The 16,848-nt window shown below is 40.2% G+C and overlaps 1 protein-coding gene across 1 annotated transcript; it reads right to left on the reverse strand.

The window, feature by feature from the left end:
- Nucleotides 1-11,806: 11,806 nt before the first annotated feature.
- LOC125762363 (uncharacterized) lies at nucleotides 11,807-16,797 on the reverse strand. The gene is made up of 2 exons (XM_049424351.1): nucleotides 15,332-16,797; nucleotides 11,807-15,252 (listed from the first exon to the last, which is right to left on the reverse strand). Exons 1-2 carry the CDS (start codon nucleotides 16,795-16,797, stop codon nucleotides 14,775-14,777), a joined length of 1,944 nt encoding a protein of 647 aa, XP_049280308.1. The 3' UTR covers nucleotides 11,807-14,774.
- Nucleotides 16,798-16,848: the final 51 nt, after the last annotated feature.

The following is a 16,848-nucleotide window of genomic DNA, read 5'->3' on the forward strand; positions in this document are numbered from 1 at the left end:
GGTAAGCTAGTACACAATATAATCCTCTTAATCAGTTAGTTCAGTTGTCTAACTACACGAGTTGATACATATACACCGGGAGCATTCCAACCACAACAGCAAACAGTTAAATAGTTTCAACCATCCGCATTGAGGGAAAGTAAGGTAGCAATGAGTCATAGAAATAACCCACTCCTACAATGTAGAGAGATATTTACAACCTAAAACATCTCTTAGAATTGTATGAGAGTTTTAGGCGCGGCAAGTAATTTGCCTAACATACAAACATATCGTTGTATTGTCAGGTATAACAATCCGTCAAAAACATAAACCTGCAGAGTTGTGCAAAACTGACTCCTGAACTGACAGCAACACGTATTCGAAACGAAGTATCGTAAAAAAACGTTTTCTAGCAACATCAACAGGGATACGCGAATTTATTTTTGTAATATTTTTAGGTACACTCGATAGTTAATCCTGTGTTCTTATTTTGGTAAAACGAGTTGAGAAATTAACTGATTGTTAGAGACAAAAAATGATAGAACAATTAAATTATTATGGCATTCGCCATAATTAAAAGTCATAATTAGCCATAATTATGACAGAAACGAAACGTAACTAAAGAGTGATGATGCGGATCTCCCAAATCGCCGATAACGAACGATGAAACGTGCTAACTGTGGTAACGAAAGTGATTTAGAGCAGCTTTTTTATAATTTGCATCGTTGGTTTGTAGACATTTCCTTCTCCGACCCGTGAAAGAATACCGTATCCCGGATGTGTCCGGCTGATTGATTAGTGTTTTAGTATTTAGCAATATCAAGCATGTGAAATTCACTCGAATTCTCCATTACTTTTCTCCCGAAGTGTTCAATAGCAACACAATCCCATTCCATATTTTCTTTAGGTTAGGCTCGTAATTGAAATGTACAGTGGACGTATAGAACTACTTTTCAGCTATGTAAAAATGCGTTCTGGCTTAAACCGTACCCCAGTCGAAACCACCACCGTACAATACACCTTCGCAGAGTGCTCTCATGTTGTCAGACGGTGTGTTTTAGGCAAGGGTTAAAATTGGTTTCGTTAACGCATACAATGTGTGGCGTTGCTTAAGTATACCCTTACCAGGTTGTTGGTGGGTAACTTGAACATACCACACACACACACACATATTAATCGTGATTTTGAAAGATGTTCCTACATACTTAAGGACTACCTTTTCCCTATTTTCCCCCCGTCTTATAACCGGGATATTAGCATACACGTGTGAAAGCTGCAAATGACAGATTTCATTCTCCATTCTATCACATTAGTGCCCGAGTTGATTCTTCAAGTGGAGAACAAGGGCTCTATATAACGCGTATTCGTGTTCGAAAATGAGAAGCAAATGAGGGGGTTGGGTTGGTTCTTTTTTTTCTAATCCTTTGAAACACACACCCGGTTTGTGTTGTTTTGGTGCGCTAACGAGCATCCAAAACAAATTGTTATCTGCTTGTCGAAATGCATCACAACTCGGAATTATCTATTATATTAATAATTATAAATTATTATCAGATATATTAAAAATTTACCAACGATAGGAAAATTTATGCTGGAAATATTTTTCATAAAATGTTATAAATACAGGCTTTGATTCAAACAACAAACATCTTCTGAATATCACTATACTAACGTTATAATTAAGAAATACTCTACAGCAGGGATGAGCAACCTTTTAGAGCTTCGGGCCACATTCAAAATCAAAATCTGGTTGGCGGGCCACATTGCAGGATGCATTGATATGATAATGAATATAGTAAAGCTGCTTTTATCCGGACTTTTTCGGACTAGATCCATTGTTGTATTTTTTAAAAATGAATTAGGATTAAAAATCTTTATTTTTAGTTTTGCGTGTTGCATTAACCGGGTAATTTGCACTTTTAATTCTTAATAACATTTGCTATAAAATTTGCTTCGCGGGCCGCATAAAACCACTTCGAGGGCCGCATGCGACCCGCGGGCCGCAGGTTGCTCATGCCTGCTCTACAGAACCCCTGTGATGCGATACATGGTATACTGTTCTGCTTTGGTTCTGCATCCCATAAAAATAGTAACAACAGCCATCAAGTACGAATGTGATTTTCTATTTGCATATAAAAATTCATCTCTCCTCCCGACACACATAATGTAACCGAAAGAGAACACGTCCCCGATCGAGCAACACCATTCCCTGTTGACAGTAGAGTTGAGATTTTATTTCCGGTAGAAAGAAAATAATATCACGAATGCGCGAACAAGACTCAACCCCGTGGATTGTATGTGAGTGAGTGTGTTGCAACACAAAACAATATTAGAAGCACGCTCGCGAGAGAGAGAGAGAGAGAGAGAGAGAAACCCTTGAATATTATCTATTTTATCCTTCCGATTCAAAAAAAACATTCTCTCACGTGTCTATCAGAGGATCCCTACGCTTCATGCTTGTCGATGATGATTAGCATGGTCAGTAAACCTGGTCACAATGCCATTTTCGTATACACAGATGCATCCTGAAACTCCTGACGTGGTTTTATTGCATTTTTTTATTACCCCTCCCTATATTCCAACTATGTTTGGGTAGAAAAAATAGGATAGATGATTGGAAATGTGTCGCTCTCTCTCTCCTTATTCAGAAAATTCCCTTTCCTCTTTAAGTCACTTGGGTTCACGTGAAGTAAAGAGAGCAAATGTAAACTTCCCAACCTTCGTGAAAGTTTGTCCTGTTTGTTTAGAATTAATTTATGGAATAAAATTGGAAAAACATTTTTTCTCCACCGACTGCGAATACCAGGAAACCGGAGCACACCTATCATAGTTCTCTATCTCTTTCCACGGTTTAGATGAAAATCGAGTAAACAAAAATCACAGCTTGGGCTGCTTCGAGTTACAGGGTTTTAATGGCCAATTGGTTACTGTCAAATCGCTATCTGTTTATCGCCGATTGATACTTTGCTTTGACGGATTTATTCTTGTAGATGTCAGAATAGCATTGATAGTGACTAACTGTGGGTTTACGTCGCCAAACAGAGACTTTGCTAAAACAGATAGCGATTTGACAGTAACCGATTGGCCATTAAACCCTGTATATGGGTGCAGATTCAAATTCAACCCTCGGCTACATTTCTGTCCACTTTTGTCCAGCCATTTGTCGATCTCGTTTGCTTGGGACATATCAGATGGCCGCGAGAATCGTACAAGTAAGTTAAGAGGAATTTTTTGTTTCTTCTCGTTTAGTTGCCCCTTGGCGCAACGAATCATCGTTAGTCGGCGGATTTTTTTTTTGTTTTGTTCACCAGAACAACCAGAAAGTTATGAAAAACTTCAAGCGTTTTTGCTTTTGGGCACGTTGATGGCCATATCTGCTGATGTTACTAGCGCGATGTTATGCATTCGATTTTTTAAATGTTAATATATTTTTCTCGTTGGTAAAATAAAGTAAAACATCCGGTGTTCAATGTTATTTAACGGTGGATTCAGACGGGACATCTTGTTTGTAGTATTTAACCGCAGAGGGCGTTACAAATCGATCAAGTGGTGAATTTTTTGCATCCCGAAGATTTCCGATCGAGGAGGAGCAAAGTCCTCAAAGTCAACAAGGACGTGATTTTGTAGTTCCACTATTTGCCAAATCCGAGGCAATCGATTTGGTAAATTAAATGGGACTGCTAAAATAAGTTCTTGGTGCAATTTTTCTAGATTATGTGCTAGATCCGATATCAATTAGAAAACGTTAATGTTGCATGTGGCAATGTTTGGTCTTCCATTCCTGGTGATATTTATATTTGTTTAAAATATTACCATAAGTTAAACAGAAATCTGTTTTTACAAACTACTTCATTTGCCCTTTGGAAATTGAGTAATCAGTATCAGCCGCTAGGTGCTGAAGAATAATAAATCAAATTTGCTAGTTCTACCGGAACCGGATTCACTTTGCAATAATTGAACCCCAGTCCACCAACAGAAAGAAAGGTTTAGAAACCATAGGCACCAGCAGCCATAGGTTTGACAACAGAACACGCTTGTCATCATGTGGTACTAGCCTCACCTTGGCAGCAATACAGCGAAACAATTACCAGCTATAAGCGTTTAATCATTGCCACCGATCATTGAGACTGACATAAACTCCAATTGTGTGGGGTCAATTGTGGTGGGAGTCCTGTCGACATACCACCATATAACGGTGTCCAACCGTTGCCTGTGGAGAAACATTCCTTTCTCAAACCCGGAGTTCACCATATAATCGACGCCGGACAGCACACCATTGTTGTGTGCACCAACAGCGTCACTTATTTATGAGTCTACCGCTTAACCGCTTCTGGGCAAAATGCAGTTCAAACGTTCCACGACGGTTACGGTTACTTGGTAAGGGACCAACAACATGGCTTCGAACATTCGGTTACCCTTGCGCGCCCTCGTGGTCAATGTTTGTGATATATTTATGATCTTTACCACCCCTTTTGGACGAACAAAACCAAGGGGGCGGGAGGAAGGTGGGGAGGGGGCACCTGAAAACTACAACAGTCATTCAATGCTTTTTCCCCCTGCTACGAAACAACCTTCCCGTGGGCACAAAAAAGTAACACCAAAGAGAAAGAGAAGAATGCAATCAATTGGAGGTCGTGTGTGACACGGTCTTCCTGTCAGAAAATCTAATAAAGAGCCTCCAGTGAACAAAATGGACAACACTGTTGAACAACTGGTTGCAGTTGTACGCATGATGTCTGATTAATTTGCTGAATCTAAATGATCATTGACTCAACGGGACTGTCCGCACACGGAGCAAACTCCGGAACAATTGGAAGGTCGATTGAAGGAGTGAGTGAGGTTGAGTGACTTCGGTGTCACGATTATTTAATACCTTGAACTTGCGATTTAGCAATAAGACAAAAATGTAGAACACTAGTTCTACATTTTTGTCTTATTGCTATATTGCAAATTTGGCAAAACATCGGCGAATCGTGGTCGCGCAGGTGACCGTTGGGCTGATCGGGCGGATGGCTACGCTGACCTACTGTTCCAGAACCGTGCATTCCGTCAGCGACAGGGAGAGACGGGAACACGACATTTACAAAATTTGAATAGATAATTAATCAATGCAGAATGAATAAATTTTCAATGTTAGAGCTCCGAGTATTGCTAGAATTTCTTGAGAAAGGATCAACCTAGAACTTCCTGCAAACCCGAATCAAGAGTTTTGAAGGATGGAATTGGAATGATTTTTGTGAATCTTTAATAATTTTCACATTCTAGATCTCCCGCAAGGATCACAACACTGCTTTTACAACGCCAAATGGTCAGCGTTGACACTGCTAGCGATAAGGTAAAATAACGAAAAACAGATTTGAGAGCTAGGGCCACAGTTGAACGCGATGACAGAGGTCAATAGCACAGGAAGCGTCAGAAGCGAAGGACGGTCACTATTTTTGAGAATTTGTTACTGACCAAAGAAGTTGGTCTTTTTTGTAGTTTTCTGTTTTCTCCAAACCTCGGCTTTCTGTTAATGTTACTTCACGATAATAAATGGAGGAAACAGAAAACTGCAAAAAGGACCAACTTCTTTGTTACACCAGTAACAGCCAGTAACAACTACCGCATCTCTCCAAGTGTTTCTAATCCTATATCTTCTAGTCCTTCGACCTTTTTCTGATTAATGTCAGTTCTCTACATAGAGAAATATCTTGCATCGAAATTATAATCTATGAACTTCCTGTCAGAGAATAATCTTTGAAAACAATCGAGGACCACTACCAACTTTTAACCTTTAAGTAGGCAACTGGATTCCCGGGTATTTTTTCAACTTTGAACCGCAATAACTTTTGATTATTTGCTTGTATTGACCTGAAATTTTCAGTAGCCTCCCAATTTTTTATTTCCGAATTTTTAGTACATACATTGTAATTTTCAACAAGCTGTAAGTATTTTATTTTGATTAATTTTAAACTTTACCACGTAAGTTGGCAACCAGCATACCTGGGTATTCCATACATTTTGTATGGAGAATGACGTTTCTCTTCTTTTTCTTTTCGGATTTAAAATTTCAAATGGATCGTTATTATTATCATAACTAAAAGAATATAATAAATGATTATCTTTAAATATCATTATATTATTATTATTACAGCATATTATATATTATAATATATAATTTATACAATAAAATAAAAAAAACCGTTAATTGTATACGTCAAAACGTATGGAATACCCGGGTATGCAGGTTTCCAACTTACGTGTGGAAATTTGGTTGCCAACTCTACGGTTAGTGAATATGTTCGAAAGATTCTCTCTCTTCTTGGCTTCAACGACCTTACAGGTCATGCCTACCATTTTTGGTTTACTAGACTTATTTTTACCACTGTAAGTTTTTTACAAATGTAACTAGTAAATGTAACTTTTTTACAGAAAGAGCATATCTGTACGTGCCATACCATGTCAGGTGATGAAAGTTGAATTGATCGGAGATTGATATAAGAAATTTAAGTGGTTGTTACCGGGGCCGATTATCACATGCACCACCGAAAGATTACGGACAGTAAATCTACAGCTAAGTTCGAGTAAATTGTAGAATATTTAAATTTATATATATTTGTATCTTGATTAAAAAACGTATCACCTTAATTGTAAATATCGTGACTGTCAAAATGTTAAACAAATGTCAAAAATAAAATCTCATTCTGTTTCGAGCGTTAAAAGAAACTGCATTGACTTATGGAAGATAATTACAAAATGTAACTTTTTTACAGAAAGAGCATATCTGTACGTGCCATACCATGTCAAGTGATGAAAGTTGAATTGATCGAAGTTTGATATCAGACATTTAAATGGTTGATAAAGCATTTCAAGTGCCGTGAGCTATACTACTTTGAAGAATACACACAAAGTGCATACAAATGAATGAATAAAATTTGTCAAAAATATTTATTTGGATGCTCAGTTGGTTCAAGAAAGCACCACACATTTCATTTGCTAAGATTGTGTTAGAACAAGACTTAGCTACAAAAAAGACTAATAGATGTACATGTAAATATGCAATAAAGTCTAATACATGGAATTTGAGGAAGAAGGGACAATTAGTTTTCAAATTGAGAAAATACCAATCAGACACACACACATTCCAGTCGGTGAGATATGACGACGATAGTGATGAAGATGATGCTACCTATACGCTTGGATGATCGATTTCAGACAACAACACTGTGAACGGGATCAACAATGATGACAACGACGAGAGTTTGTAAATCTACGATCCTGCAATAGTTAACTACTGGAAACGTTCCTCAATAATAACAGCAAGTGTCGTAATCATCTGTCATTATTGAGCAAGTAACATCATCACTATTTCAGGAAAGCGCGATACATCTGTGAATAGTGGTATAACCACAAACTCACCCTTCCCGCAAACGTTATTGCTGGTGCAGCTTTTACTTTTGCTGGTCGAAATTTAATCAAATTCATGGCGCCCGCTCACAGGATAATGATGATGATAATGCACTTAAGAGATTCGCTATTCTATCGTTTTATTACCATCACCATACACCATTCATTGTTAGCCGTGGAACCTCTTTTGGCCAGGGAGTTGTTGAAAGGTACTTTACCCGTCCTACGTTTAGCGGGCCCGATGAAGCAATTCGCCTGTATTCTGTCACTACTCCCTGATGTGGTAGGCAATGCCACGTGCCTCAAGTGTCCTTTTGGCAAGCGCGCGTGCCCATCGTCGGGACCAGGATGGTTCCCACTTTTACTCACATTAATCTTCTGCTCGCGGAACGTGGCAAAAGCCATAAAATGGAGAAGGGAGGGAAATTTTTTTTATGCCAAGCATGGAAACATAGCACGGTTACGCGACAAATGCTTTTCTTCATCTTGAAATGAAATCAATGGGAAATTATGACGGTACTTCTTAAACCTGCTGACACAGTAGTGTCATGAGAGTGCATTTAAGATTAACAACGTTCATAGTGCAACAAAAATAAATGTGATAGAATTTAGAAAACAAACCCGGGTTTCTATTCAGTTTAATATAATAAAATTGTTTCAAAAGCCAATAGCATATAGACTCTGCTAGCTGGTCCGTAAATCAGTAAGAGCCCACCTACAACCACGAACTCGCGAAGTCCCAGTAAGCCGAGATTTTTCTGTATCGTGCGTGGATCATCAAGGAAGAGGAATATGATGAAAATAGGGGGTACAAGAGTACAGAATTTCAGAAGATTAGATCATCGGAGATTGAAATTCGATATTCAAGTGCTTGATAAACAATTTTAAATATCGTGACCTTAACAAATGGCGTCCTGACGTAGGTAATAAAAGATCAGCAGCAGATGTCGCGAAAGCCGAAAATAACTGATGCAATCGAGCTGGAGGAAATTGAAAGAACCACGTAGCAGGGAACTGTACCGCATCCTTCACGAGGAATTGTATGATGATACACGACGAAACGGTATTGAAGACCTTTCAGGACAACCTGATGTTGAGGATCTTTCCGGAAGTGTCCGGATGGACCATGGAGATCAGGAAGAAGGAGGTGACAGAAAGAAAAGACGACGAAGTCGGTCTCTACTTTAAACAGTGGGCAGACCGACAATCAGGAAGCGTAGATTCACCAGCTAACCAATGATCCGAGTGTTTCAACAGAATATCAATCACTACCAGTTTGATCAGGAAATGCTGTTGAAGACAGCGCGACGGCATGGCAGTTGCAATGAATAGAGGCAGGACCAACCAACTATTCCAGGAATGAGGACGAGGAGAATAATTTCAGATCTTTTGGCCTGGCTATGCCGCATGTACAGAAAGGTTTCTTCGTAACTTACTTATTTACTTGCTAAGCTTCTCACAAGGCATGAGTTTCAACCGAATTATTTTGTCGAGAACGCCATCCTGGACGAGTCGCGCGAACTACCCGTTTTGCACCAACCCCGTGAAGAACGTGAGACATGTTATGTTCTCATGTTCACGATTTGTTCGAATTCACTAGGAAATGTAGCTTCGGCGCCGAACCCGACTCAGCATGAAGAACCTTGGTGCTTGAAATGTAAGTCGATAAGTACACATGGGATGCAGTCCGCACGGCCACTTCAAGGCGTCATCTTCAAGGTGCTGTAGCTGACATAGAACACGACAATGACGATGACAATAACGACGACAACAAAGAAGGTGATGATTTGGCGGAATTACTTCCATTGGACCGAATCCAACAAACATTGAAGATCCTGAGCAACAGGGCCTGCGGTAACTGAATTGTTTAATGAGTTTTTTTTCTATTCTCAGCTTTCTTTTAAGAGCCATCAGGATAATAAAATGTCGAAGCAGTTTCGTGCTTCGGTAACATGAAATTTTAACAGAGTACTTAGGGTACTTAGAGTACCAGGCTACAGAAATTTGAAATATCGTGAATTTTACACATACACCATATATTGAATAACTAAAAAGATATACGAATACGAAACGTTTGCAATCAAAAACGTCTTTTGTGGGGTTTTTTGGCTTTTTTGGGGGCATGAATACAAACTAAGCGAGAATCACATATAAAATGTTTGTAGTTATAAAATATCCGTAGTTTGAAACAAACAGTATCTTCGTTCCCAGCCATATTTTAACCATCATAACACATCGGTGTGTACTATGCGGTGAACCATAGTAACACACACACACACACCGAACGTCACTACCTACCCTGTTTTGAATCCCAAACAAATATTTGTGCACACGTCAAACATCCTAAATGCTGAGAAGTTTCTTCGGTCACGTAAACAACCCTTTCGCCCGTAACAACATCGCAACACTTACGGAAGAAAGCCGTATCCACAAAACAATATTAGCATTTGATGGTTAGCAAAGCAACAAAATGTGCAAGTTGCCGAACGAAGATGGGCAATACCGTCTCCGATCGGTAAACCGATTAAATGTTTGAGTTAAAAGTGGCCATCACCAGCCAACTGTGTGGGTGGGTATTTAAGAATGTTTTACATCCCGGGGATCTCATTAGCTCGAACTGCTGCAAAAAGGATACCTTTCACGAAATGGGTTTGGATGTAGCCTATGTAAAGAACCGGGCTACTGTAACTCATTGATGTAGATGGTACGAATCACGGCAGATTCTGCCGACGTGTGAAATATAAACAAAACAAACTATTGGTTGATTTGTGTCGAATATGGTACGGCCAAACCGGTCTAAATGAAATTCCCGTTGACGCGGGGTTGAGTTGTCCTCGGTTGGATCCTTTTCTTTCGCTGCACGATTAAATCGTTCGGAAAAGACAAACATTCTTCAGTACCTGGCCGATAAGCAGGTGGAAATTGGACAGCAATGATTTGTGACATAATGCTGAACAATTTTACTTCCCCTTGCCACAGGGTAATGCACCGCATTCTGTTCGGATGGAACAAATGCTGAAGCAGACATTCAGTTGCACCGTGCGTTATTGATTAATTGACTGTCATTGCCGTTCCCTCGCAACCTGCATTGTACCCTGTGCATGGCCATGTGTAGGAACAACCCTCAAAGCCTTGTGCATCTCTTTCCAATTTCAATGCAATTCATTGAATTGGCGGGTAAAATATATCGATATCGATTACTCACAGCATGATGGAGAAGGAAAATGATGCCTAAGTGCATTATCTCAGGGTTGGTATGCATTGGCGAAAGACCCTTAACGAAGGGCTACACGCATTGCAATCACAATTCCTCCTTCGGGAGTAGTACGATTGGGGACCTGGTCTGAGCTTCTCAACAAAGTCAAAGTCTTATATGTACACACACACACATACGCAACAGCCCAACCCGAACAAAGTACATCCCGGGACAATTCTGGAGAACGGTTCTGTGTCGTTTGGTTTATAAACTCCAGCAACTAGCACCGGAGTTCCAATCAGTATGGGGAAAAGATGGAGAGACAAATGACAGTAAAATAGGATGAATTATTTATCGCTCCTAACCACTTGCCGACAAAGATCTCAACCGTGCCACAAGCTACTAACGTCTGTCAGCATGATTTTTTATTCGTTGTTGTTATTGTTGCTGTTGCAGACCAGTATTGATACCAATTGCGAAGCTCTGTAAGAGGCTTCATCCTTCATATGTGTAAATATCGTTGCTTTGATCAACAGTCAAAACTTAAACAATTTTAATAAAATCTATACAGAATCACCATATGATATATTTTACTTATTTAAACTTTACTTTATCTAATTGTTTGCTTTAGATAAAAATAAAAAATAAAAATAATAATAAAAAAAAATAAAAATAAAAAATTGAACAGTTAGATTCAATCAATCGTCCCAAATATTTAAACATGGGATTTTTTTAAAAAGAATCAAAGAATCAAGAATCGTTCAAAAGAATCTACGTTTCTTGTGAACGTTCATCTTAAAGGGATATACGACCGGTATGGGATTCGATACATGGTCCTATTATTACGTCGGACCTACCTCACACATCCACCTCATACACTACCGGATCGTCGAAATCGTTATTATTCGTATTTTAAGAAAACATCACATTGATTCTAAATCGAATTAGGCTTAATTGTAGTTGTATAATTATAGTTATATAATTCAAATTATATAATTCAAATTATATAATTCAAATTATATAATTCAAATTATATAATTATAATTATATAATGATAGCTATTCAGCTTTAAATCTAAGCGAAGCTCAATAAAGAATAATAATAACGAAGCGTTCACAAGTGGATGTACTTTCAAACTTCATCTGAGAAACACTGTATTAATATAAACGAAAAATTTACTTAGATGATGAGATGTATTCATTCGGAATAATCATCCATAAATAACTATCCATGTCTCCAGCCTGAATACAGCGAAAAGTACAACACCATCAATTATCGCATGTGTGTGTGTATGATGAAACAATTTTGTGAATGAACCACAAGTCATTACCTTGCGTCAAAAAAGCAACTAACACATAACTGACCCGTGCTATACATTATGCATGCCGCCCGTTTGCGTGACTGATACACATCATCCCCCGCCGGGATGATGTAAAATAAATACACGTATTAGAGTAGAGTAAATCCGAGCGCACCGGATGCAAATATTACGATTTAAAAACCAAACCGAAAGAAACGCTATGAGCACGCCACGGGACAAGCACTGGCGGTAAAGTAAAGACAAACCGAACAAAACAAAAAACAAAAAAACATCGGTAATAATAACGATACATGGATGATTTACCACTACCCACAATGGGTCAGTTAACGAGGATACGGTAGTGCAACATTAATAGTAACACAACGGCACCATACCTTGTGCCTATAAACCGTACCATTTCCAAGGGTGCCGATTTACAGTAAATATTGATTAAATTTTCATCACAATTCGTTTGTCCGGGCGCCATCCCGTCCCGCCGTGCACCTGTATATATATATATATATGTGTGTGTATACGTTTTTATGGCGTGGCGTAGCCCAACTTGATTACCCAACGCACGCGGACAATTGTCTCCAATGGAATCCCTCTCTAGCTCCTCTTTAGCTTTCCCTTTACATCCCTCTTTAGCTTTCCCTTTACTTACTTCAACCTCATCAAGGACGAATTAATAGTACCACAAACGCATACACCCAAACGCCCACAGTACGAAATGACCGAAATGACAGACAGACTCTGTGCCGCCATCAAGCGTTGGGATCATACCAACAATTTCCGAAAGCTCATGTAAAAACATAAAAAAGGGGGAGAAAAAAACTCGATAGGAAAATTCCCGTACGGAGATAGTAAAACAGAAACTTCAGCACCCGCTGCAGCGCACAGTATGTGCTGCTAAATAGTGAATTTTATTTAGTTGTGTTTCGGTCACAGGGCCGCGCTGTGTCATCATGTGGTCGATATTTAACGACCATGGGCATGATGCAGTTTAACGTTCCCACAGACAGATGAACAAACAGACAAAAGAAACACAAATCGAAAGTTAATTTTTTTTAACATTTTCAATACTAAAACCGATCAAGATATGAAAATATCATGATGGAGAACTAGGAATTTTTGTTTATTTTGTTTATTTTGTTTTTTTACCAACCCAGAAACATCCACCATGGACAAAAGAATTGGAACCAGAAATTGCTAACGAATCAGCTGTCAAATACTTATGATGGGGAACATTTTTCACTTGACACTTAATCATGGGCGCTGCCATTGTTTCCAACAATTCGGCAACAAGTTTCCCACGGAATCGAGGGAAAAAACTATTTCGTCAAAAGAGCGCCCAAATGTTTAGAATAATTAATTTCTTATCCTGTGGTTCACAGCAAAGTGGAAGGTGCGTATCATTCCTTTCCAACTCGCAGCGACAGTACAAGAATGGTCAACGTCATACACAATTGTGTATACACTCTCACACACGCACGCTACACAAAATAGTTAAAGGATTCGTGAACAGCAAAATTGCGTACAAAAGCCGAGCGATTGCACAATTATCAAAATGTTGCACATTTTTCGGGAGCAAACAGAAATATAACATAAGGAAACGATTGGTGGGTAAAACCACCCACTGTTGCTCCTTCTTTTTCTCATCCTACCACCATGGGGTAGGAGGGAAGGGGACATACCACGCACAGTGTAGACTTGTTGAAAATGGCCTTGAGGTTACGTAATTAAAAAGTTTTTAATTAAACTTCAACACGTCCACCAGACAGGTGGCCGGTGGAGTATAGCGGGTTTGCAACGAAAGACGTACAAAAGACCGATCCAGCTCCAAACCAGACGTGGCTGGTGGTGAGCAAAGTAAGGAAAGGATGTCACTACAAAGCCTACCAGAGTCTGTACATCCTGTGCATCATGTAATATGCATTTGCAGTCTATATATAACAACTAAATGGCGAATTTAAAATATTCGTGAATCTTGAAATTAAGTAATTTTAAGAACAGAAATCGCTGCTTCTATATAAAGGCAATAATAAAAAATGTTGGAATATCATAAATAATCGTCAAGACATCCAGCTGAAACATTGCATTAATTGATCTTCAACAAATCTTTCTATCATTCAGAATTAAAATGGTTTTGTTTGCGGACTAACATATAATATTAATATATGATACCTAACCATTATATTCGATGAATATCACTAAGTCACTAAGTATAATGAAACGTAGTAATATTAGTTGAGAGATTTAATTTAAAAATATATTGTGAATTTAGTTTTGTCAGACGGTGCGATACTTTACATGCCGGCGTAACTAAATCCACTGGATCAGTACCATAACAAGTACCATAAAACTCTGTTCATCATTGCGTGGACTAGTTCACAAGCTATTTAAAAAAACACTCTGACATTACTGATGGAAATATTATAAAACTGTGGATACAATAAAAATTGAAATAAAGAAAACATGAATATAACAAAAAAAAAATAAAGTGAAAAGTAATATAAGTAATATAATAATAAACAAAAAAAGAAATAGAATATTGAAATATAAGTAGGAGTAGAAAACCCATGTAAGTGAACCAATACAAAATCAGTCAAACATTTATGGGTTACATAGTGAGATGCAACGCATGTGACGGTTTGCTTCAAAGACAGCGAGAGACTGTGATGTTCAGAAAATACAGACACTTTAGAAACGACATCATCGCACACCAATGTCGGGAACACGACTGACTCGGTAACGTTAGTACCGCTTTTGTCGCTCAAAACCGTTTTTATAGCAAAACATCTCCCCACCAAAATTTCTTTTATGGCGCGCAAACGCACTACGCGTCCATCATTTCTAGTAGGGTAGGCATGATATACCGTACCGCTTGCAAAGCATTATCACACGGCACTCCTACACCGTCTGCAGAAAGGTAAGCAGTGTACGGACAGTTGCGAACCGGCGTGATATGAGTTCGAGGAGATGTAAACCGGTGGCTACCAGCAGCAAGCCGCCGAGTGTTTCGAAACATCCGACAAGGTGATCGATGGTGAGCGGTCTCGGTACATGGTGATACGCGGATGGTTCCTGAAACGCATCATAATTCACGTACCGAGCCAACTGGTAACTAACGTAGCCGGATGTAAGCAAGCTGTCTATCTCACGATCAAATTGATTAGCAAGGCAAGATTTTTTCGGGTAGTACATACCGATCGGCAGCCGTACTAGTACTACGTTCGCCACATGTACGAAACCATCACGTGCATGAAAGCGATTATGGTAGGCAATACGTTCGATGTCGGTGAAGAGAGCGGTGGCCGGTGCCTGCTGGGTCATTAAGCGTGACAGATGACGTTCAATCGATGCATCTTCATCCTCTAACCAGGTAATGCTAAATTGAGTGAGAAACCGGAATGAAAGTCACCATTAAGTTGAAAGGATGGAGATATGTTAAATACTAAGATACGTACCGTGACAGTATCCTGGGCATCTGCTGCAGATAGAGAGAAGATCCGTACAGGGAGTAGAAGTGATAGTTTTGTCCTACCAGCGCATCAACCGTTTGCACTGGGCTGAAGTTTTTGTGCTCCTGCAAATATTCAAATAGTGAGCCTTGGTAGCAAGTCCGCACCACTAAGCAGTAGTACATCCAGAGAAATAGTAACGTGCGGGCAAAGTTGCGCACGGGTAGCTGTTGTAGTGCACCACCGAACAGTATGCTGAGCAGGTTGAGAATTGGTGTGGATACACCACGTCCGTATACGAAGTCGCGTAGATGCGGTAACTGGGTGTATCGGATCATGTAGATGACGCAGAGCGCTACCAGTAGATACAGTGTCACCAACGACCAAGTTGAGCGGGCGAATGGACGGAACAGCTTCTCGAACGGTGTGTACTCACGACCAGCCGGTACGGCAAATACCATCCGTACGGTGTAATAGCTACGACTGCACTTCATCACGAGGTTTCGATCACCGCGGATCGCAAACCGGCCCAATGTTAGATTGACCCGTTCGGTAAGTACCAATCGTACACATCCCGACGCGTCCGCTTCGGTCCCGTTGATGGGCGGTAGCCGACCCCACAGTTCACCCGCTTCCGGTTCGATCAAACGCACGGTAAAGTTAAGCTTCACGCTGAGCGCACGCAAAAGATCACCCTCGAAACCACCGTACCGTAGCTGACCGTAACGGCGCGACAGCAACATATACGGTGGCAAATGGAACGTACCGACCGTGATAATGCACTGATGAAAATTGGACAACTTGTTTGGAAACAGCTCTATCCGTTGGTCGTAACGGCGCGCCCCCTTACGGAACCGATGTACCAGCTGGGGCACGTTCCGTTCACAACCGGCGGGCGTGTAGGGGTAGTAAGTATACATCAGCACACTCTGCCAGTGACTATAGTCCTGTAGGTCCGCCGTAACGATATTCACATTAATCACGTTCAACGTCCACAGCAAGGTGAACATATGCGCGAGCATTTCCGGCCGAGCTGTATCGAGCGTGGTCAGCACGATCAGATAGTACCCGGAGAAATCGTTCTGTGCCGGATCGAGTGAACTGAACAGCTGCTCGAACGCATCGTACCCGTCTATGAATGCAAGATTAAAGATGCGTGGCCGTCGGGACGGGCGATGGTACGTTACCGACCGGTACTCGTACGCAATGCTGTGCGACGTACGTTGCATCACCTCGTCCATAATGTCCGACTGCAGCTCGTACGTCTGCCGGCTGACGGTGGACAACCGCATCAGCAATGTTGACGAATGGTTCTGCACATAGTACCGGTGCAGTGCGTCCACAATCACCTCCGAAAAATGGTTCCCAACCGTTTCGCGCACCAGTAAATGTTTTATTCCACCGTCCGCTATACATCCGGACATTAGTGACAGTGATGTTAATATCTTCACTAATAATGATGCCATGTCCATCCCGGTTTGCTCACACAAGATACAACAACTTGTGTGGCGGATGGGTGTGTC

Source organism: Anopheles funestus, chromosome X (genome assembly GCF_943734845.2).
Source record: "Anopheles funestus chromosome X, idAnoFuneDA-416_04, whole genome shotgun sequence".
Classification (NCBI taxonomy): domain Eukaryota; kingdom Metazoa; phylum Arthropoda; class Insecta; order Diptera; family Culicidae; genus Anopheles; species Anopheles funestus.